At 42.9% G+C, this 21,987-nt stretch overlaps 4 protein-coding genes across 8 annotated transcripts; 2 read left to right on the plus strand and 2 right to left on the minus strand.

The window, feature by feature from the left end:
* The first annotated feature begins 2,363 nt into the window (after nucleotides 1-2,363).
* Nucleotides 2,364-4,815, plus strand: LOC107222648. Its single transcript, XM_015662094.2, has 6 exons — nucleotides 2,364-2,448; nucleotides 2,558-3,946; nucleotides 4,004-4,059; nucleotides 4,124-4,258; nucleotides 4,329-4,476; nucleotides 4,539-4,815. The coding sequence occupies exons 2-6, from the start codon at nucleotides 3,636-3,638 to the stop codon at nucleotides 4,645-4,647; spliced, it is 759 nt and encodes a 252-aa protein (XP_015517580.1). The 5' UTR covers nucleotides 2,364-2,448; nucleotides 2,558-3,635; the 3' UTR covers nucleotides 4,648-4,815.
* Nucleotides 4,816-10,152: 5,337 nt separating this feature from the next.
* LOC107222652 (synaptic vesicle glycoprotein 2B) lies at nucleotides 10,153-16,943 on the minus strand. Of its 5 annotated transcripts, XM_046734148.1 has the most exons (14): nucleotides 16,339-16,674; nucleotides 15,724-15,801; nucleotides 15,542-15,601; nucleotides 14,133-14,247; nucleotides 12,838-13,053; nucleotides 12,459-12,624; nucleotides 12,232-12,353; nucleotides 11,841-12,085; nucleotides 11,289-11,491; nucleotides 11,040-11,223; nucleotides 10,863-10,977; nucleotides 10,626-10,785; nucleotides 10,427-10,554; nucleotides 10,153-10,343 (listed from the first exon to the last, which is right to left on the minus strand). In XM_046734148.1, the coding sequence occupies exons 4-14, from the start codon at nucleotides 14,215-14,217 to the stop codon at nucleotides 10,291-10,293; spliced, it is 1,677 nt and encodes a 558-aa protein (XP_046590104.1). In that variant the 5' UTR covers nucleotides 14,218-14,247; nucleotides 15,542-15,601; nucleotides 15,724-15,801; nucleotides 16,339-16,674; the 3' UTR covers nucleotides 10,153-10,290. The 5 variants fall into 5 exon arrangements, with proteins under 5 accessions (XP_046590104.1, XP_046590106.1, XP_015517587.1 ...); XM_046734150.1 differs by lacking the exons at nucleotides 15,724-15,801; nucleotides 16,339-16,674 and adding an exon at nucleotides 16,771-16,943; XM_015662101.2 differs by lacking the exon at nucleotides 15,724-15,801.
* Nucleotides 16,944-17,948: 1,005 nt separating this feature from the next.
* LOC107222649 lies at nucleotides 17,949-19,753 on the plus strand. The gene is made up of 4 exons (XM_015662095.2): nucleotides 17,949-18,154; nucleotides 18,266-18,332; nucleotides 18,407-18,744; nucleotides 18,828-19,753. The coding sequence occupies exons 1-4, from the start codon at nucleotides 18,124-18,126 to the stop codon at nucleotides 19,088-19,090; spliced, it is 699 nt and encodes a 232-aa protein (XP_015517581.1). The 5' UTR covers nucleotides 17,949-18,123; the 3' UTR covers nucleotides 19,091-19,753.
* LOC107222650 lies at nucleotides 19,198-21,297 on the minus strand. Its single transcript, XM_015662096.2, has 2 exons — nucleotides 21,004-21,297; nucleotides 19,198-20,855 (listed from the first exon to the last, which is right to left on the minus strand). The coding sequence occupies exons 1-2, from the start codon at nucleotides 21,137-21,139 to the stop codon at nucleotides 20,338-20,340; spliced, it is 654 nt and encodes a 217-aa protein (XP_015517582.2). The 5' UTR covers nucleotides 21,140-21,297; the 3' UTR covers nucleotides 19,198-20,337.
* Nucleotides 21,298-21,987: the final 690 nt, after the last annotated feature.

The following is a 21,987-nucleotide window of genomic DNA, read 5'->3' on the forward strand; positions in this document are numbered from 1 at the left end:
TTAAACTGGCCACAAGTGCTCTCATTCAATAAATGCACACAAGGCTGACCGCGAAGCGATGATACGGTATAAAATCGAGCTAAGCGGCGGATCTTCGCTTCTCTTGGTATTAATGATATTCGTTTAATTACTTGTCGCATTTTTCCTCCTTTCTACCCTTTCGACATGATCGAGCCGCGCGATCATAATCTCGTAACTATAATAATAACTGACGCTTCGCGGATTTATTTCTGTGTAAATGAAACGGGACGGCTCTTTGACCAAAGTACGTTAGGTTAGGTAATGTAACACACCGATAATAGATGAAGAAAAAAACGGGGATCGCTAGTTAACGACCGATATGATACATCTGTCTCGGTAATATTCGTATCCGCAGTTACTCAGGGGAGAATTAACGACCCCCCATCATTCGGACCCAGGATTATAATCGAGACACTCGATTATGCCCACTTGATACCGTTAATGCGACATTTACCGAACGCTTTTCACGGTGTGATACGCAGAAAACTGTTTAGAAATTTTCACCACTGTGCACTGATACCGGGTAGTAATCGGGCGAGTAAAATGTCTTGAAAAAAACTCCAAAAACTTATTAAATTCCGAATCTGAGCTGCGGAAAGAATACGGAACGAAGAAGAAGAAGAAAGCGCAAACGCACGGAGAGAAAAAAAAAGAGCAGATTTTGCTGAAAAGTGTAAGAAAAACGGGGGACATATCAGGATTTTTTGTAATGAAAGAAAAAAAAAACGTGCGATGGAAACGAGGAGATAACGAAAGAATGCCGACATATCAAAGTTTTAGTATGACTATTGTAAAACGCGTAACACGCGTCGGGATGTAGCGTTATCTCCGGTCGGTTCGCCAGGCAGTTGTAAACACGTGGTCTACAGTTATGTTAAATTGCCGCATACATAGGACCGTCGGTTGTGTGTATGCAGTTGCAAAACGCGAGTATTCTCGCTCGGCGGTGACAGACTTACTTCTATGATTCTAATTGTCGTAGAAAAACAAACGAAGTGGCTGCTCCGCTAGGCCGACGCTTTGCGTTATTCGAGGAGACCCACGGACGCCTTTTTAACACGTACCTTATACATATGTATATCGTTACACCGCTGCTGCGGCGTTACCTTAACTTTGACTCGTATTTTGCCTGGGTATTGTTAACTGCTCTGTGTTGTTCCTTACCTCTCCAAGTAATGCGTAATGAGTTACCAATTTACCTTTCTTACGACTGACCCAGTTCCCGTGCTTCCTGGTTCACAACCGCTTATGCGTACGTATACCTACACTGGAGTCTATTTGCTAACCGTCGTTATAATCCACGTCTCTTAATCTCAATCCGACAATTATTGCCAACCTCGAGTGCCTCGTTATATGGACATTTCAATTAATTAGCCCTCGGTGTACTTTTCAGGAATTGGAATTTGTTTTCTTCTTTTCTCTCGACACTAAGGGGCCATTTCAGTATTGACTAACGCATTTTTTTCAAAATTTTTGCATCCCACCCCTAGTGTCAACGATTGCTCACGTTTGCTTGTTTTGCCCACTATTATTTTTTAACGTTAGCTAGCGGTTTATCAATAGTTTATTGGAGAATCGATTCATTACCTGGGAATGGCAGAAATGCCATTTATAATCACATCCTGATCAATTTGTTCCTACTTTACTGAATATTAATTATTATTAATCATTGATACACATTGAAATGTTCAGTAAAACGCGAATTCAATGTTGATTCGGTATTAAATACATTAAATATGATCTTTCTTCTTAAATGCATGCAATGAACATTATATTTGCTAACACACTGTTATTGAGCAAGTCATGCATTATTAACATATCCTTTTAAAGAAGATTTGTTATTATTCCCAAGCAGGCGGCGCATATTGGCCTTGATCACGCACTTTGAATTTCCTGTGTTAGCTAACGCTTGCCTGGAATGTCTAATACTACAGGGTAACATTTGATAACGTTTCTCTGAACGGCATATCCCTGTTGTTGCGTTACTTAATACTTGAATGGCCCCTAATTAACTTGCCAATTTTTAAAAATAATTCACCCTTAAATTTTCAACACTTTACTTACCCTCTCGGACTGACCGCAGTGAGGAAACCATAGCCTCGAGACTCTTGAACGTGCGAACGATGCTTGCGTGCAATTGATGAATATTCAGAGAACGGTGAAGGTCGATTGTCAGCTTTGGAAATTGCTCGGTTTAAGGTCGTATTGCGAAACTCGAATAAATTATCAATTTCCTCGGGAAATGGCCCGTCCAAAGGACGTAACCTGGCTCATTCCCGCGATTCGTGTAAATCGTACCCAGCAATAAAATGTAAAGTATATACCTACGGATCTGGTCGTCGGCCTACAGTCTCAAGACCATTCTTTGTTCAACAAAATGCGATATCTGCGTCTGTGAGCCCTTCGGGATCTTGGTAAAAACAAAAGGTAACAATTATAAATCAGACGAACGAGGAAGATGACGGTACGCTATCCTCTCGTTGCTACATCTTTTCCAATATTTCTTTTACATTGTTTTCGCCGCTTTACGCTCAAGGCTAAGATACCTCGCAAACATTCTCGGATCATGGATCGCGCAGGCTTCAAGCCTCGGGCTGTTGACTCTTCACCGATGAAAATGAACGGAAGGTGGTGCAGGTGCCATTTGCGGTCGGTCTTGATCCCGGGTGAACCCTCGCCACATCCGTTTCCGAGGAAATAGCAAAAACCACCGTGAATAGGCTTTGAGATCACACTTCTTATCCCGTAAAGTTGAAAGGCAGTATAATCGATGATTCTTCCCGGCGTTCATTCCTCAATATTACACCAATTTTCTACCTCCAACAGGTCTGTCGGGATTCCAAATATCAGAATTCGATCAATGACAAAACGATCGGAAACAAAAAGCCTTACTCAGACCACGTAATAAAAATTCTCGAGGGTAATTTTCTTCCCATAAAAACGGTGCGTGGCAGTGCGGATGAACCGGATATGAGTAGTTTTCGAGTGTCGTGGTTCGTTTTACACGAAGGAAACAAACAGCGGCGATGCCACCGAGGCGGCGAGGTCATCTTACGAGGGATTGTTCATTGATCTGATCGAACGCCGGGGATGGCCAGGGTCACACAGTCGGTTTACCTAGGCTGGCTATTTGACGGACGATGGCTCAGGTCGCAGAACCGATGGACAAGAGTCTGTTCACTGTTCGCACTTCGCTTTTGTCAGCGGTCGTCTCACGCTCCAGCACTTTGTGGTTGGCGTGCTACCGTGAACTCGAATGGCAAAAAAGAAGGAGGAGAGGAAAAAAGACAAGGGGGAATTCATCATCGTAGAAAAAGATGAAGAGGAGGATTTCATAATAGTTTTGTCGTTCGATACCCGATCAGCTCTGTTGAATTTTAATTTTCAAATTCGCCTTACTTCACTTCGCTTCGGTTAATGCCCGCTGCTGACAGCAGCTGTGCGGTTACAATGTTTATGAGTGCATAATAGGAAGAAAAAAGTGTGTGCGGAAAAAGATTTACAAAAATTAAGATACGATTTTTTATTCCCATTGTCTCTCACACCGATGCGCATCATGTACGCCACTGAAGTGGAATTGATGATAAATGTCTGTCCAGTTATGATATCGTGCAATGACATCGTACTACAAGACTCCTAGCCGGAACTGTCCCTCGTGCGTTATCCCTTTCTATGGAGTTGTACCTCCCCACAAAATCACAGCGTTAAGAACCCCGTTGCCCAGGTGCTGTCCGCAGAAGTGCAGCTCCGTCGATCCGACGCAGTTCGCCAACGGTCAGCTCCAGGTGCCGATAAATTTGACGAGGAACAAACCCGCGGCTAGATCAACGAATCAGGGACCTCGCAGGTTCAGCGGGAGAGACTGGAGGGACAGAATCCAGGGATTTCAGATCCCGGGGGGTAACTTAAACCCGAATCCAACCCGGTGAGTGGTCCACGTCATGTTTGACCGACGCGGCAACTGATTGCGAAGAATTTTCAGGAAAGAGCCTCGGGGACTCGGCTGGTACGAAGGTCCTGGAAGCGCAGAGAAGGAGGGTGAGTGCGTTACGGGGAGCGAATAAAGGTCTGAGGAACGGTTGACAGGTTTATAAATTTCTAGACATGACTTCGGAGTTCGGTTCAGTCGGTGAAATAGCTCAGACCGGAATAGGAATGATAAAGAGGCAGTACGAGGTTGGATGCGCCGAAGTTGGAGCTGCGATAAAGTACCTCAAGCACCTGTGGATGACGACAGGTGATGCATTCCAAGAAATGCCTGACGTACAGGCCTTGGCTCACTTTTAATTCCCTTTCGATATCCGCAGATGGAAGCTACTCGGAGAAAGCTCAGGTGGTCAATCGCATGATGTGCTTCTACCTGATCCTCCTCGGCATCTACCTCGCGGAAACCGCGTTCTGGGTTGACCGGCAACTCTTCGACGGCCTCTGCACCCTCGTCCTGAAGCCGAAGAGGTTGGCAATGATTTGTGATTCACCCCCGAAGCGACGACGATTACCGTCAACTCTTGTTTCAGCAACACCGAAATGCTGACAGGCGTCGCGGCGGTCGTGGTGATCATATTCGTCCTCTACTTGATCGGCGCTCCTCCTTCATCTCCCGAAGTCTGCACCATCGGATCGTGATCTGCCTGGTGATACTCCGACGGCGATGTTCAAAATGAAAATTCGCGCGTTTATCCATGTCTCTTAGACGTCGAGTCATGTTATACCTATGAACAGTTTTTTTTTTTAAAGAAATGCAGAGCAATAGCGGGAACCGCTATCCGCGTCGCATCCAAATTACACGCATCTTCCGGTACCGAATAGTGATGTGGCAGAAAAATTGGTCCCATCACGCGCCAGAACGTTTGTCCCAGAAATAAAACTGGGCCGTGATCGATTAACTGGTTTACCGTCAAATGTCGTGATCGCGGGTCACCCTATGCCCCGCATGTCGACGAGACAACATCAGGAATTAAATGTCATGGTATAGCTTCCATGGCAGATTGATTTCACGTGCCATCGTCCCGCTGAAAATTTATCGGTGTGAATGCGTGTTGACGTTTTACTCCGAGCGCCTCCGTACTGGCATAAGTAACCATTATAGTGCTAAGACGTTGAGTATGAAAAAAAAGGAGAATCACGAGAGGAGTTTGAAGTCTCTGGTATCCTGCAGGCCTCTGATTGACGTCGAGGTTCCATTGTGCTGTGGGACCGGGTGGGTAAAAAGCAAAGGTCGGGTAAACTCTCCCCTGGTAATTGCTGTCTTCAAGGCAATTACAATCCCCGACAACCCCTCAAGGTTGAGAAATGCAAGCCGGACCACCGGGTAGTTTGTAATGAACGGTGTCGTTTGAAGGGCTTCTGGGAAGGCGAGACGAGGAACTTATTTTGCTGCAAATGACGAGCCGACGAAAAAAAAGACGCCAAAAGCTTATTGTTAGTCAGACATATCGCCCTCTCGAGGATATGCGCGGTTTCCGATTTACAACTATCTTCACCATGCCACAGCTCTAAGGCCGTAACGTTGAACCCTGCCGAAGGATTTTCCGCGGCTGAAACGCGCTTCCCACGAATCATCATCCGCTCGGACACGCCTGCCTTTCAGAGGCCTCAAAGTAAGCGACGGACTACCGAGAGCCCGCTGAATATACCGTAGTCGTCGCTTTATTAAGGTGTGATCCGTCCGCGGTCGGACGTCCATCCCTCTGCCGGCCCGCGGGCACTCGATGCGAAGGCTGCGGCTAGTTGTGCACAGCTCCACGGTGGCTGTAATAGTACCGAGGGATAGATAATAAGAATGAGAAGAATAAGCCAAGCCCAGGGTGATTCTGCACTTCCCATTACCGTCATTATACCCGCCGAGCCGTACCGATTCCGCAAATTGTTCATCATCATCCCAGGCAATGAGAGCGTGAACTTGGATCAGGCTTACCTTTTAGCTCGCCAGTGTCAATACAAACCGATTGCGAGCCAGTCGCCGGATCTGATGGAAAGGGGTCATCGATCACGGGGCGTTTGTTTTTTTTCTCTTGCTGTTCTTCTTCCTTGCGGATTCTACGAGAAGCGGCAATGAGACCGTTCTCCTTATCCGATTTCAGCTGCAATTTTTCAACCGTGTACCGAGTGCTCACCGTCTGGCCGTCCGATATTGTTCCGTCGTTAACGCGAAGGTTGCGATTATCTGTACAAGGATGCAGGCTACCACGGAGACACTTCGGTGCTCGTTTCCTCCGATTGTCAAAAACTTTTTAACTGATGTAACGGATGACCGACCTCATCGCGGTTAGGCAACCAGGTGCCAACCGCGATGATCATCGACTCGCGCAAGGAAGAAAAGTATGACTGACTGCGGCCACGTCGGTGGAAAAACAAATATTTCAAGGTCGTTCCAAACCCTTCATATCGCCAAGTGAATTACTCTTCCATTATCGTTAATCCGGCGAATCGTCTTTCGACCATTCCCGTTCCTACACGTGTCGACACCTAGATCGTCTGGTCCATTGCGAGGTCAAAGCAGTAGTGGGTATATTTACTTAGGAGTATAATTCTGATCGGCAAACAGAGTGTTACGAATCGATTAGAGTTTAGCCGGTCGTCGAGACGAATGATCCTTTCTTCTTCTCCTCTACCAACTCGGAGCCAAAAAGACGTCGTAGGCGAAATTTTTTCTCACCCGCTGCTGGATCGTTGGAACAGAGAGTGATTCGGTTGATGAAAAAGTACCCTTTTTCATGACCGACTCGAGGTCTGGGTGCAATCGCGTGATTATACCTATGTATACTTACAGAAGCCCGGGGACCCGGACGGGACGAATCCATTGTCCAACAGCACGGTCGAAACTAGCCAAGTCCGCGGAGAAATCCCGTTCACGCAATCACGCGATGTCGCTGTCTACGCAGATCGCCGACGTGAGGAAGACGCGAGATAGCGGAAGAAAATCGGTATAAGAACAGTGAGAACCTAGGTGCAGTGGTTCACACGCTACGCGCCATCGGCAATCTAGCGGTCCGAGATCGGCACGAATTCGCTGGCTAGACTCGCTGTCGGTTCCGCCATTCGCTCACTTTTCCTTGTAATAACGAAGCCCTGCGGAGGGTGGAACCAAAAACAGATAAGGAGCACTAACTTCATGTAAATAAATAGCTGCCTGTAATAAGATGGCACTGGTGTTCCGTATGCACCGAATACAGTGGAGAGAGTATTGGGCGATTCTGTCAATCACATTGCAAGATCAACGATTAATCGATCTTGGGCATCCCAGCAACCAATGTCACTTCGGTACAAAGTGAAGACTCGCGACGGTAGTGTTAGAAAAAAAAAAGAAACCTAATGTGTACTATTTTAGGGGGCAGATTTTGTCAATTCTCCTGTTTGAGTTGGTGCTCCTTATCCTTTGAATCGATAAAATTCTCGACGCTTTCCGGAGTCACCACGCTCCGTGGATTATTATAACGGGTAAACAAGGACGATATTCCGCAGGTTTGATTCATTGTATCAATTTCAGGAAGTAACTATGCGTGCAGAGATGAAACGGTTTTTAAATCTCCACCCGTAACGTGCTGCTACCACCACCGCGCACGTCTGTAATGCAGCAACATTCCCTGGCTCTGTATAACGCGTTCAGATTCTCTTGTAGCTGCAGGTTTTATGATCCTTTTGATTGTTCTTTTTCTTTATGTATGTAATATACATTGTGAGAAATGCCCTGAGGTAAAATTCTCTGGGAGTTTCTTTCATGCGCAGCAACCTTGCGGTTGACGCAGTTTTAAAGGGGTCACAAAATGACATTGAAACAATCGACGTAACCTCGGTAGATCATCTCAATATTTAAAAAAAAAATTTATTTTTTCGATTGTCGGAATTTTCAAAAAAAGAGAAAAGAAAAAGGCGAAGCAACGCTGGTTGATCCTGTTAATTGGCTGGTTTTTTTTTCGACTTTGTTGATTATGAAACGTTGACAAGAAACCCAACTATGCGCATACATACGCATGAATAATTGAAATCTCGAATCCTGAGGTGAGCGCGTTTAAATGGGCGTGGGATTCGCTGTGATAAAGTAAGGAACAAGGAAGAGAGAATGTTGGGAACATGATAAAAAAAAGAAAAGGAAGAAAATCACAAGAAAGACGAAAAGAGAGGAGAAGCACTCATCGCGAGAAGCAGCTGGGTCTGTGCAGCAGTACCCAGAGAGAGACGGATGCATGAGGAAGGTAGAGAAGGAGCAGTTGTGGCAGCCAAGACCCAATGTAAATGATTGGCGTCACGGTGCGCGACTTCGTCGCTCTCTGCAGGGATTATAACTCGGGCCGACTATAAAGTCTACATAGTTAGCTCTACGTACATTCGGTCTGATTAAAGTGCCAACTTAATGTCAGTTTAATGGATTTACTTCACCAACTATCGGTTCTATTTTTTCCTCTATTTGTACGGTTTTTTTTTGGGGGGGGGGGGGGGGGGGGGATTTTCACCCCAAACTTTTTCAACGAAATCACTCAGCGATATCTCAAATCCTAATACCATACTCATTGGCATATGGAAGGTAAAATTCTGAGGCGCATTTGACGGTGGAAAATTCAGGTATGAATTTGAATCCCATTATTATTCCGTAAAGAAGCGTTCAATGACCGGTACGACATTTGGTTGATTCTTCTCTTCAGTAGCTCCTAATTTCGGCGTTGTTTTCGGGGCTATGACAGCGGTCAATCCTCTCGTTTAAATCTACGAACCCGAACCATCGCGTCTTTGTCTCGAAATAATAATTGGACACTTTGGGGGTTGACAAAGTGGCATAAATTACTGATCTTTTAATGAAAATTGAGCTTCGTAATCGTCGATGACAATGCAGAGCTGCGTATTTCGTAGCCTCTAACACCCTTCGCGAACCCGCGCGAAATGGGGAAGTGTCTAAAAGTAATTTATTTGAGTGAGCGATTTCACGGTCGCAACTGTTCGTCGATCTGTTAATGGAATATTCAAGAGCCGAAACGATCGTTGAACCAGTACAAAGTGACTTAGCCGTTCGAGGTGATCCGACGTACAAAATACGTAGCAGGCATAACACGAAGGAATCCTCCAAATCCTGGACAGGAAGTCTTTCACAAAGGTTTCTCCGCTACTTTTCAATCAAGTTCAAACCGTCTTAGCCGCAGACCCGAGGTTTGCTCGTCACTCCGGTGGTTGATTAACGCGATAGGAAGAAGCTTTATTGTTATACAGAAAGAAATAGAGAGAGAGAGAGCGAGAGGAAAAAGAGAGAAATAAAGAAGAAAGAGAAGAGATTGAAATTAACGGTAATGATCATCACAGTGGGATGATTTTTCTCTCTATAGCGATGCTCGGCATTGGCAATCAATCCTCCCGTTGCACTTATATACAGCACGATGATATCCGTGTCACTGAATAAACGATTTATCATTAATTCGACCGTCAAGCAATTCGGCTGCTTTTAACAACACTATGTAGCGATATCGAGCGTCTCGTATAACGCTTCTCGCGCGTCCTTCGAACGGTAGGCATGTAAATATATGGTGTTTAATTACGATTTTCCGCATTTTAGGACCGTTAAATGATCTGGACTGGATAAAGAAAGAGAGAGAGAGATACAAGTTTCCAGGCTACTCGAATTCGCGCTCCTTTCACGAGTCGACTCTGACGATCATACTTCATTGTCAGACTCGAGTCCTTTGACGGTGACAAATTGTCTTCGGACTCTTAGGCCGGACAATTGAATCCTTCCGTTGTGGCCGCGGAATCGCGAACAGGGACTCGAAGTACCTGGTGGCTAATCGGTGGGCTCGAGGAGATCAGAGGAACAGATAACGCAGTGACCGTTTGCGTTCGACGCACGCTGAGCCGGGAAGTCGAGCATGTGGGTGAAGGCTGGAATGGAAGGCTCTCCAGGATGTGTCGAAAGTGAAACTTCAAGGCCCTTATGCCTCCGCAGCTACCCATCCACCACCTGATATCGAACACACACCTATGTACGAGACGTCCGCCTTGCTGCAGACCGTCGTATTGTCATATCGTGGTGTACGGTGGGCAGACGATGGCGTCTTGAAGATCGCCTTGAAGAGAGGAGACAGCCTCGACGCAAGGAGACAAAAACGAGTCAGGGAAGGAATGAAAAAAGTGACAAGAATCGAGGTATTCGTTTGGCGCATGCTCGTTTATTATTATGGTTTTATAATTATAAATGGCATCTCGCGATCCGTGACCGTGTCTACAGCACCGCGCCACTTTCTTCGAGAAACATCATCAACGGTTCATACAATGTTTTATCAGTCGTTATTTCAGTCCTCCGGCCGGTTTCGGTATGAAGAGGGTCAGCAGGACGCACACTGCAGTGAAGGAGACGTTAATTAAATTAATTGACAAATTGGTTCGACGATTAACGATCAATGTACGAGCGGTGATTAATTACCCAGCAGTAATCCGGCGATCGACATTAAAGGGGCGACGCAACCGTGCAGTAGCAGTACTGAGAATAAGAGATTTCCTATCAGGGAACCGCATCGACCGATCATCATGATCAAGCTCACGGACATTGTTCTAAAACACGTTACAAGGGTAAGGTAAATCAGGGTGTGAATTGTAATACGACCAGCGTACTATGATACAACCTCAACGTTGTCGGAAACAGATCGACCGTCACCGCGATCAGCGCGTTCACAGAGATGTTCGTCAATGCTACGAACAAGCAGGAGAGGAACAACGTCAGCATGGTGTTTGCCGACCAGTTAAGAGACACTGCGCAGATCATCGATACTCCGTAGCATATAACTGAAATTTTTCCGTACAATTATCGGGTGATTGGATCGATTTTTTACCGGGTAGCTATATGCGAGGGTAATAATTACGTAGTATGTTCTTCTGTCCGAGGATGTTCACCACCGCGCTCATGAAAATGAAAAACACTGTCGATACTATGCATATTACAACGATGTTGATGTAAACCGACTTGTCCACGACCATCTGAAAGTTTTACCAAAATTAACCGCCGAACAAAACGATCATCACCGATCGTTTATACTCACGTTTTCGCAATGTCGGGGATCGATGGTTGTCGAGTTCAAGCTGGTCTTGTTCGCCTCTGCGATCATTGATATGTCAAGCATTTCGCAGAACGTCGGTGGTCCCTTGGTGTCGTCGTAACCGATGTCATCGAAATTTTCTATTATCGTGAACAACTGTGGCAACCATAAGCGTATCGTGTTGAGCCTGGAAGAAAATGGATAAGACAGTCGTGCGAGTGACAGACAATTGATCCAACTGTTTCCACTCACGCCAGCATCCCTCCGAATTGAATGCTGACTACCAGCAACAGCTTGACCAAATGCGGCATCAGGAATAGCGGCTTCATCTGCTTCAGACCCTCGCTAAATCCCTTCAAAACACCTCGCCATCCATCCAGTGAATCCGAGCTCATCGATTGCTGCATGCTCTTCCTCGATCCGTAAATGTTCTTCTCGTTTTCAAGCGAGATCACCTAACGAAGGGAGCAAAGGATCCGTCAACAGACTGTCTTCGACAGTGGCACGACGTAATAAGGAAATAAGGTGAAACAATGTGCATACGCTTTAGTTGAACCAGTCAGAAAACATATCCAATAAGCTTGATATTTTATTCTTTAGTGTTTGTGGTATTAATTTTGCAACTTTTTTGACGCCAGAAACTGGCATTTTCAGCAAACAGAATATACGGCAATAAATAAGTAACATCGAGTAACCTATTTACGTGATTTTGGATATGCGGAGACTGAGATAAGATCGGTGTTCAATTCCGACACACTTTATTTCCTTACATTACGATTAACGGTAAGGACACCGTTTACTAACTGGGTATGTTTCCGGGGGTTTGCCGGTGTTCATGGTGTACATCTTTCTGAATACCAGAAGAGCCTCGTCGTTCTGACCCCTCGACATTAGGAACTTGGGCGACTCGGGAAAGAATATTATTGCCATGAAGCCGACCAGCGTTGGAAGCCCGCAGAGGGTCAGGAATAGGCGCCAGGAGTTGTAGACAAAGAGGCCATCTAACAAGACTATCTCCCAGGTATGCGGTATCACGCTCCATGCGAGAACTGCAACATTGCATACGGACGAGTTGCATTGCGATAATTGCGATCCTGACTTATCGCTACCGAGCCAATCGCGCCTGATGAGATAACGCGACATATCTATGTATATAATATCGTCGGTTAATCTTGTAAGTGTGGATTATTCATACGTGGAACGGCGATGTTTCCAACGGTGGAGAACAGCCCGAGGAATAGCATAGCTCTCGAGCGATGTTTTTCACCGTGAAATTCGGCGCAATAACACATCGATATTGCGTACGGGCCGTTCATGCTGTGGCGAAAAGAGGAGATAGTAGTTGTAGTTGGTTCATGAATCTTGGATGGCGTTTCATCGGATAGCGGTATTCCCGATTTCATTTCATAATTCGAAACCTACATGCAGCCGCTGGCGAACTTGAAGACCAGCAGGACCCAAAAATTTTGCGAAAATACTCCACTCATTACGTTGCAGAGGGAGTCAGCCAGGTAGCCGTAGATCAGCAGCTTTTTTCTACCGTAGACGTCCGAGACGAAGCCCCAAACCATCGCCGTGCTTATCGTGCCTGTTGACAAAATCGTCGTTTCTACGGTTATCTCTGTCTCAAGATAATTGCGGGTTATGCTTCGAACGGAGAAGGTATCGTAACGGCAGTTACTTTGCTTTAATTGTCACACAGGTAACTGTCAATCGCATCCCGATAAACATATTTCTAGAATTTTTCCTTTCAAAACGATCAAGGCGTTTCCACCGATTGGACGTATCGGTAATTACTCACCGGCGTACGTGATGGCGTTTAAAACGCCTTTGTGAATTAGCGCCAAGCCAAGGTCGCACTCGGCCGATGGTAAGATCATCGACATGTTGGAAACGTCGAATATGCTCCCCCATGACGGCAGGAACATGGCGAGCATGAGCAGGTAGTTGTACTTTCCATATCCAGTCGCGGTCATGGCGGTTTCAAAATCCGCCCTCTCCAGTCCCTCGCATTCCGCTGTAAGTCAGAAACGTTTATTGCAGCAAACTGCGCACGGTGTCGAGGATATAGGGAAAAAATTGTTATTCAAGCGGTGGAAATTTGCAAATATAACTCATAGGTATACGCGAATTGCACCATGCTTATTTACAAATTCAATCCAGCTACAGGCCGAGCTGAAGAAAATCTCATCAAAAATCACTGTGCTAAAGTCTGACTCGGCACGTTTCGCAATGCAACATATCGCGTAATCAAATGCCCCTTGAAATATTTGCATCAATATGTATAACGCGTATTACTTAATTCAGTTGCCAAAATAATCTCCCGTGTAACTTATACACTCAATTGATCCACCCGTGACCTCAATTACGAAAGTTGTAATTGATGTTGATTAGATATAGCCGTGACGCGTGTCTTCTTGTCCGACAATGCTGACACAGCTATCGTTTACGTCGTGTGTAAACACAAATTACATCGCAATTACTACATTCATCAGATGTATGATTTTTTACTTTTATTTTTCTGACTTTTTACCCTGCAACTTCGGTATAATTCGTCTTTAAATTTGATAGAAAACGTTTGCAGCTATGATCTTGAGGCGATGATTGAATTCGGTGATCAGGTGCAAGGTTTCGTCTCGAACCGATCTGCAGACAAGGTCGTTCGTTTGGCGCCCTTCCTGCAATATCACGGGAATAAATTATCGAAATGCCGCTGGGCGCGTCTGACTCTCTGCTGTAATGTCGTTTCTTTTTTCTTTTTTTTTTCTTTTTTATTGGAATCGAAAGTACGATCGAGGTTGGTTGAACTTGTTAGTCATCTTCGAATGGACGAAATCTCGTAATTCGAGAATTGTGGTTTGCTTGGTTTGAATGTCTGAAAAAGTAATTCGCACCGGGCAATTTTCGAACGGAAAAATCAGGGCATGTACGTATATTGAATATTGGTACTTGAGAGTTCAGGAAAATGGAAACTTTCACTTCGTTCACTGACGTTGGTTCGAAACGCGACGGGGAACGTGCCGAGTAAAATTTTTCTACATCGTAACTTACCAGCCCGACGGGAATGGCAATTATTAGAATATTGGGTATACTCACAGTCGCATTCTTCGTCACTGTCAAGGTTGTCACTGAGCCGTTCGAGCGCGACAGAAACACCGAATCGTTGACCATTGATGTTCATATTTCAACGATGACACTTGTGCGCCACCACCTTCGGACGATCGTTACCGATACCGGGGAATATAGAAAAAGCAGGAGAAATGTAGATGCAGTGATTACTTGCGAACCCTGACATTTGTGACACATTCCACTCCTTCGGAATCCCGCGTGAAGTGAACGGAATCGGTATATTCACCGTCATTATATACGCAACCGAGACACACGCGGCTTTCCCGTCAATTTAAATAGGTATACAACACGCCGATGAACAACTCGCTTCCATCGAACAGGTGTACAAACACATCTACATCCATGCATTTGGCACACTCGTATTATCTCGTGTTTACTTTAATTCGTCTGCTTTTTAACTGCGATTCCCCATTTTCGGACCGGCGCGGCAGCGCGGATAAGGAAAAACATTTATCCCGGACTGAATTAGTGCGCGACTGCTTCGTACACGGAATGCTGATTTAATTAATCCCGTAACGCCTCGTTTGTTCCCGGGACCTTTGCTGTATGAAGATCAACACGGCTATATGAACTTCGCCCGTTTTCGGCAACATCGCCAAAATCGTCGTTAAAATTCAAATTAGTAGTGAACCGTTAGTAGGTTGTAAAAACCAATTTCGCAAACCGGGATGTCTCGGTTGTAATGTCAGACTTTTGGCAAAGGAAAAATTCTACAACTTGAAATATTCTTGCCATCGTCTTATTTTTCGTTAAACATGTATGGGTGTTTCGCCACCAACTCAGCCACTTTTTTTTTCATTCTCTCGGATCCGTTCCATAATTGGTTGTACGGTAGCACTACTTAAAGGTACTCATTGTGAATTTTTTCAGAGTTTTTAATTTACTGGTTTCGAAAATGTTTTTTTTTTTCCCCCTCTTAAGCTTGTATATCATCAAAGTTTAAAGTCGGACAAAAAAAAATATTGACATAAAAAGTTTTTTTTTCTATAAATTATTCAATGCAATATATGTTATAATTGCATTAACTAGTTCATAGAAAAACATGACTTTTTTATGCTCACATTTTTTTGTCCTACTTCAAACTTTCATTATATACTGAAAAAATTCACAGAGAGTACCTTAAAGTAGTAGGTAATACTACATAACTAATTACGAAACAGATTCAAAATGATAAAAAAAAAGTGGCTGAGGTCGCGGAGTTATATATATATATATATATATATGTATCGGTAAACAGTCGGCAATGGAAATTGGCGTACTGTTGTACGAATATAATTTTAAATTGGTCAGCGGCAGTCATATATTAATAATGTGTTTAGATACCGTTTTGTAAAAGAATCCTGTATTTTTATAATTTATACAAAATTGAAACACACCTGTTATTTTTCAGTTATAAACTCTGCACACTTCACTAAATATCGGCGGTTGTTTCTCTCCTGAAATGAATTGTTGTTGGTTAACTCTTAAATAATCTCATTGATAAAAGCGTGAAAGGATTAACCCTTTAACAATCGTATTAAAACACTATCGAATAATTCTCTATCTAGGTAAAACTCACGGCGTCTTGTCCATTTGTCGTTTGCTTTGCAAACTCGAGAATTCGATTCTGACAGTGCACGCGGTATCGCAAATGTATCTACCGAATGATATATGTTATAATCTATCTTATAATATTAGTAAAAATGATGAATCGGGTTAATCTCAAGGTCCTTTCATTATTTGGCATAGCGGATAATTTCTGTCGGCTCATCGTTGTTGTTATAAATCTTACCAGATTATCGTCTAATAATTAATCATTGACAAGTCTGTTGAGAGACAGCTGAATTTTTTCACCTGAACATGCACAAGTTTTGGATTGTAATATTTGCCCACTTCGCTCGACTCTGATATAAAAATTGTGCTTGCGTGGCGCAGGGGGTAACCACGTGGCTTTTAAGATTCCCTTTCAAGAGACGGCATTAACGGAAAGGAAAAAAAGAAATCAAGCCCTTACAGGTCACGTGGTCACCGCCTCCGCCAACACATATATACGCAATTTTTATCTGAACCGAGCGCATAGCGGGCAAATTACACTGAGCCAAGAGAATACACTGTTGGATTACGAATTCTTCGAACTGCATGTGACACCGATACGTTTATTGAAAGGCTTGAAACATCGCCTGGTCAACGATACCTGTATACGGTTCGCCCAACTGATTTTTCCAGCCGATTCAAACGGCGCACGTCAGTTTGGAATATCGAAGGAGAACGACTCTGGATGCGGTAGAAATGCGTGAAAATGAAATGCGATAGTAGTACACGGATTTACGATTATATACTAATTTTTATTATTCACTCATTTTGTTTATCGCGGATATAAAATGCCCTCATGCCACCGTTTGAAACGATCGATTATCTCAACGTAGTTTCAACTAATGGCATCGAGAATATGCAGAAATACTAGTTCCAACTCCCCTCTCTGAACAGGTATAACAACGTGTCTTATTTTTATCTCGGGCTGTTGACGCTGTCGATTTTTTTAATAACTGAGAACCGGATTAATCGGCTCGGAATTTGAATACCGTACCACGTACGTACGCACGACACCTGACTGCCAATAACTCACTTTTATCAATCACTATTGTGTACGTGCAACGATCGGAAGATCTGCCAGGAGTTTACCAGCGGATCGGGATAGGCCAGCCTCCTCACCTTTCACTGTTTTATCAAAAAAACAGGTATTCAAATTAGCCGGGAAAAAACAACGAGAAGAACTCAGCACTCCGTGGATTGTTGACGTCCGTTACGCTGTCTGCAGACGTTCGCATTCAGGCATTCGGCATATTTGCAGAAACTGCACAGGCAGCTGAGTAACGAGATTCCCCTGGACCCTTCTAATCGATGTTCATCGACGTATCGTTTACGAGTATCAGAACCGAGTGGGGTATGTCCGATATTTCTCGATCGATGACCGTGTTACCGACCGGCGGTAATCTCGATCTCAATTTTTGTTACCGATCGAGCGACAGAGATCCTTGGATCGACCACGACTATCGACGATAACTCGAAACGCGAGAATCGTCGTTCGAGCGTCGTCCGGCGTTGCCAACCCGGAAGAAATTTCTTTAAACCTCAAAATAGATTAGGGTCCGTTTAAAGAAAAACAAAACGTTGTATTTTTATTAAGAAATATTATCGTTTAGGCACGGATGTGAAGAAAATCTGAAGATCTCTGGCATAATGTCAAGACTGATAGCGAAATCTCTAAATATTGTCTGTAAAATCGAAACAATAGACTAAAAATCAACCAATTGTGACGTTCCTGAGAAAATGTGCACCGATTAGATAGCGTCTGCAATTGTCAAATGCACTTATTTAATCAGCTGGTGGTCCTAAATATTAAAAATAAAATCACATTTTATAAGTAAAAGTTCCTAATATATTTATACTTACAGTTTAGATTTAGAATATAAATCTGCCTGTCTTACCTCGTTCTGTAATTATCATTATATATTTCTAAGAAAATTGTCCATGTTATAAATCGATAAAATGAAGTATATTATGTATTCCTGTATTTATGGAGTTTCAATACCATCAAACAACACTCTTGAAAATGAGAAATATGAAGAATTATTGTAGCGCCATTGAAACATCTGAAGAATCATTGTGGTTCCATAGAAATAAGAAATCTGCATAATTGTTTTGGCGCCATTTAAAAAATATTCTTCTGATAGGTTGGCAAAGTTGCGTGAAAGGGTCATCACTCACGCTCACCGTGCTCACGCTCATTACTGAATGGTGAATCTAAACACTGCATGATCCGTGGACAAGGCGTGGCGACCGTCGACGAGCGTCGTCTATTTTACATGCATCACGGACCGCACTTTGTAGTATTCTAGTAAACAATTGAATTTCGAACTGTTTTAACAGGTGTTTGTACCCCGTGGAGGAGACCAGGGTCCCGACGCACAACGTCAGGATGGAGATGAAAGATTATCATCGAGCCTCGAGTGCGTATTTGAAGATATTTCTATTGACAGATAATTCAAATGTATAACGGTTATGGTTGATGACTAGTTGCAGCATGCAAAAGCTATTTATGAAATTCTTTTCTCTTCCAGACGCTCTCGTGTTCGGTGGCCTCGTTACTTACGTCGCTGGACTGATGCTCCTCATGGCTTTTACCAGGTAAATTAACTACCGGTTGATCGTCACTCATTTTACTAATTGACTTCACGCACTGATTTTCACTTTGCTTTTAGTCCATACTGGCTCGAGTCATACGAGGAGACTTTCAGCGAATTCAAAAATATGGGACTCTGGACTTACTGCTTCAGCGACTATCGCCACCCTGCCTACCAGTTTCCTGAACTGTTCAACGGGTGTCACCATGTCTTTTCTCATTACTACTACGTCATTAGAGAGTGGCTTCTGCCCCCGTGGCTCATGGCGGTTCAGGGATTCGTCACGATTGGGTTACTTTACTCTTTCTCTAGCCAGGCAATAATCGCTCTAGTACTCATCAGGTGGCCGCTACAGTTCGTTCTCAGATACGAATGGATACTTAGCTCCATCGCCTGTGTGTTCAACGCAATAACTGGTCAGAATCTTCCCTACGATAACATTGATTGAAACGGTTGAATCTCGTCGTCGATTTTCTCAAACTTCCTGTTTTCTTTACAGCTGTGTCGTTGTTCATGGCCGTTTCCGTATTTGGGGGACAGTGCTGGCGCAGAGACTGGCTCATGTATCCGAACTTCAATCATCTTTCCTGGTCCTACGCTTTTGCTGTTATATCTTTCATGTTCCATGCTTTTGCCGCCTTCTTTCTATACCTCGATGCTCGCATGGGTTACAAAATGCGTGTTCAGTCACGCAATTTAGTCATGCAAATGCATCCCACTCCTCAGAGCCATCACGGCATGCATCGCACTGGTTATATATAAATTGATCATATAATCATCCAATAATTTCCAAGGAAAATTGACTCCGTCCATTTTTACACTTTATAAATAAATATACATATATATAACTATAAATTTTTTTATCGATAGTAATGATGCGTTATTTTTTAAGTAATATTTTTACGCACGATTTTAAAGTATTTTATACACATTTACATATGATGCAGTATAATCAACGGACGTTGATTCTCTGACAATTATGTATTAATCGTAAACAAATTTTTGTGTTTTTTCTGAATCAAGAATCTCTTGTATTAACACACTAGAGAGTCGAGACTATGGTGAGTGAGCGAAAAATAATATATACCTGTTTTAAACACTGGTAGCATAGATTAGTGAATAACTATATTGACAAAATTTTTATAAATTATTCATTCTTTTTATTATATTTCCTCTATGCGGAATTTCTATGCTTGAAAAAAAAATATACATACATAGAAAAATAAACTAAATTAATTTTTCAAACTAATATACATGTGTATGATACGTATACAAACATATTACGTTAAATATATTTTCGAAACAAGATTATTAATTTTTTATGGGGAAATACTATTCCGTCATCAGACTTGAGATGTAACTTAGCTACCCTACTTACAAATGTACAATGAGTATTAATACGAAAATACATATTGCTGGTGAGTAGCTTGATTACAAAATGAAAACATTATTTAGAAATAATTCTCACATAATATATGTGACAGAAGTAAAAAATTAATAACAGTTACACGAGTGTGTCAAATTTCAATTGAAAATGTTCCTGACATTCTTATTTACAACAAACTGTGTACATAATATATGAGACTCTAATGTTTTTTATTCTTGAGAAAAAAAATATGCAATAAATAAATAATAGATACAATATTTTTACATACGTGAGCACATGTACGACCAAGGTCAAGGCACATTATAATTATCACGTAACCGTCGAGTCAAAGCCTCTTGTAAATAAAGATTCAGTGCAGATCAATCAGCATGAAGCCAGTCGGGACTGTGATCAGGTATTACAGGCTAAGGCCTATCGTATCTTTTCAAAATTCTGAGCATTTGTAAAGTTCATCTTCCGAAAAAAAAAAAAAAAAAAAAAATAATGAGATAGAAATAAAAAGCAAATACTTGATATGTCTCAGATCTTGAAGTATAAGTAAAATGAGTACAAAAATATTTGTGCGTCACATATCCACATCACTCTCTTACTATCTAGCTTCTCTGTTACTATTTTTAAAAACCTAAATTGTAGTACTAGGCGTGTAATGTCGTTGCTGTATTATTTGTATCAAGGTAATTCTGTGCCTCCTGGCATCAGCAAAAAATAGGACACCTGAAAAGGTTGTAAATACACAGCTGATAGCAGCGAGGATGAAAGACCAGCTTAGAACGTTGTGCTCCCAGTCCGGCAGCCAGTAGTAAGCCTTGTCTTCGGTGACAAATATCTTAATTGCGATCATCTCGCAGACTCCGGCAAGCAACAAGATCGAGCCAGTTGCCTGGAGGAGTAGCTGGTACTTGTTGTGGTGTTGGGAACAACAAGTGAACAGAGTGGCCAAGCCGCCGCTGATGAAAAGCAGCGTCATGGAGAGAGTGAAGAAGAACTGCGCCGCAATAAAGGAGCTCGGCATCTTAATGTTGAAAGTCTCAAAGATGTCGTAGTAGAGGTCCTCAAAGACCCAGAAACAACCGTAGGACCTGGTCGACTCGAAGAAGTGTTTCATATCCTGGGGACCTTGGAAGCATACCTGCCAAAGTCCTACAAAAGGTGCGCATCGATTTTAATTGCCATTTACATTTTCCTCTGTAAAATGTGTCATGCCTCGACGATGGGTTCAGTTTCATTTTTATACTCAACTTATCATATATCGACGCGTTTTTGTCTGTTTTGTATCTTGCATACGTACCGATTTTTACTAATTTTGGCCTCTCCAATGTACCGTCTGTCTCTATCCAATTGGGTGTGGTAAACGCGATTAATAGGGTAATGAAACCTATCGCCGTACACAATACCGCGCATTTTCCAATTATCGTTTTTCCCATCTCTTTTTGCTATATCCTTAAGTACTAATTGCGCTACGAGACTTTTTCTTGCGCACTTTACTCTTATCAACAATACCCAATTTGCACGTCAAACACGCGCAGTGTCAGGACGCGCAATACAACCGTACTACTGTCGCGACTGTCGCTACGTACTACGCACGCTCGTTCATTCGATTCTCAGGACATGAATCAGTGATAACACCCAATTTTGGTTCCCAAGTTTAACGTAAGTGGCGCCAAACAGAAGCCTGGCACGAACAGTTATTCAGTTATTTCATCGTAATTTCGGAAGTTGGACCTTTCTTAGCGAACACAAGGATTAACGAGACAATGTGAACTTATCGCAGAATAAACTTCATCGTATTAACCTAATCACGAAATTTTCACAGGGGTAATCATCTTTCAAGTCATCTGTCAACGATTGCGCATTCAAAATCGCTGTGTACTTTAGGTTGCCTACAATAAGGCGCAACATATTGATAAGTAAGGATGCGAATAGCGACAAAAAGTATTCCGGTTCTCTTGTAATATATTCCGAATAGATTTTTTTGTGGATAAACAAAAAGCCATTTCATCAAAATTTCTATGATTTTTTTAATTGCCTCGCTTCTATTGTTTGTCCGTTTTATTTTTGCGACGTTGGATCACGATGATCCGTTGTGAACAATCGTTGATTCCTTTTCATCAGTTCGGCGGTATAGTCTTTTTTGGCTTCTTGAATCTCGCGATATGCAACTGACTGCGTGTACTTAACAACCTAAAAGAGACAGTCGTAATTCAGAAGTATTAAACAATCAATTTCGCATCGTGTATAAGTCAGTGAACGGGCGATGTTTTATTATTATCTC

Source organism: Neodiprion lecontei, chromosome 3, assembly GCF_021901455.1.
Source record: "Neodiprion lecontei isolate iyNeoLeco1 chromosome 3, iyNeoLeco1.1, whole genome shotgun sequence".
NCBI classification, from domain to species: Eukaryota; Metazoa; Arthropoda; class Insecta; order Hymenoptera; family Diprionidae; genus Neodiprion; species Neodiprion lecontei.

What these genes read in the sequence shown, in the direction of transcription:
- LOC107222648 (XM_015662094.2), top strand. Translation starts at nt 3,636, where the DNA reads ATGACATCGTACTACAAGACTCCTAGCCGGAACTGTCCCTCGTGCGTT. An exon ending in GCACCTGTGGATGACGACAG is followed by an intron (nt 4,259 to 4,328) that starts GTGATGCATTCC and finishes CGATATCCGCAG; the next exon opens with ATGGAAGCTACTCGGAGAAA. An exon ending in CTCGTCCTGAAGCCGAAGAG is followed by an intron (nt 4,477 to 4,538) that starts GTTGGCAATGAT and finishes CTCTTGTTTCAG; the next exon opens with CAACACCGAAATGCTGACAG.
- LOC107222652 (XM_046734150.1), bottom strand. Translation starts at nt 14,217, where the DNA reads ATGAACATCAATGGTCAACGATTCGGTGTTTCTGTCGCGCTCGAACGG. An exon ending in CAATTCGGAGGGATGCTGGC is followed by an intron (nt 11,224 to 11,288) that starts GTGAGTGGAAAC and finishes ATTTTCTTCCAG; the next exon opens with GCTCAACACGATACGCTTAT. An exon ending in ATCCCCGACATTGCGAAAAC is followed by an intron (nt 10,978 to 11,039) that starts GTGAGTATAAAC and finishes TAAAACTTTCAG; the next exon opens with ATGGTCGTGGACAAGTCGGT.
- LOC107222649 (XM_015662095.2), top strand. Translation starts at nt 18,124, where the DNA reads ATGGAGATGAAAGATTATCATCGAGCCTCGA. An exon ending in AGATTATCATCGAGCCTCGA is followed by an intron (nt 18,155 to 18,265) that starts GTGCGTATTTGA and finishes TTTCTCTTCCAG; the next exon opens with ACGCTCTCGTGTTCGGTGGC. An exon ending in TGTGTTCAACGCAATAACTG is followed by an intron (nt 18,745 to 18,827) that starts GTCAGAATCTTC and finishes TTTTCTTTACAG; the next exon opens with CTGTGTCGTTGTTCATGGCC.
- LOC107222650 (XM_015662096.2), bottom strand. Translation starts at nt 21,139, where the DNA reads ATGGGAAAAACGATAATTGGAAAATGCGCGGTATTGTGTACGGCGATA. An exon ending in GCCAAAATTAGTAAAAATCG is followed by an intron (nt 20,856 to 21,003) that starts GTACGTATGCAA and finishes CACCTTTTGTAG; the next exon opens with GACTTTGGCAGGTATGCTTC.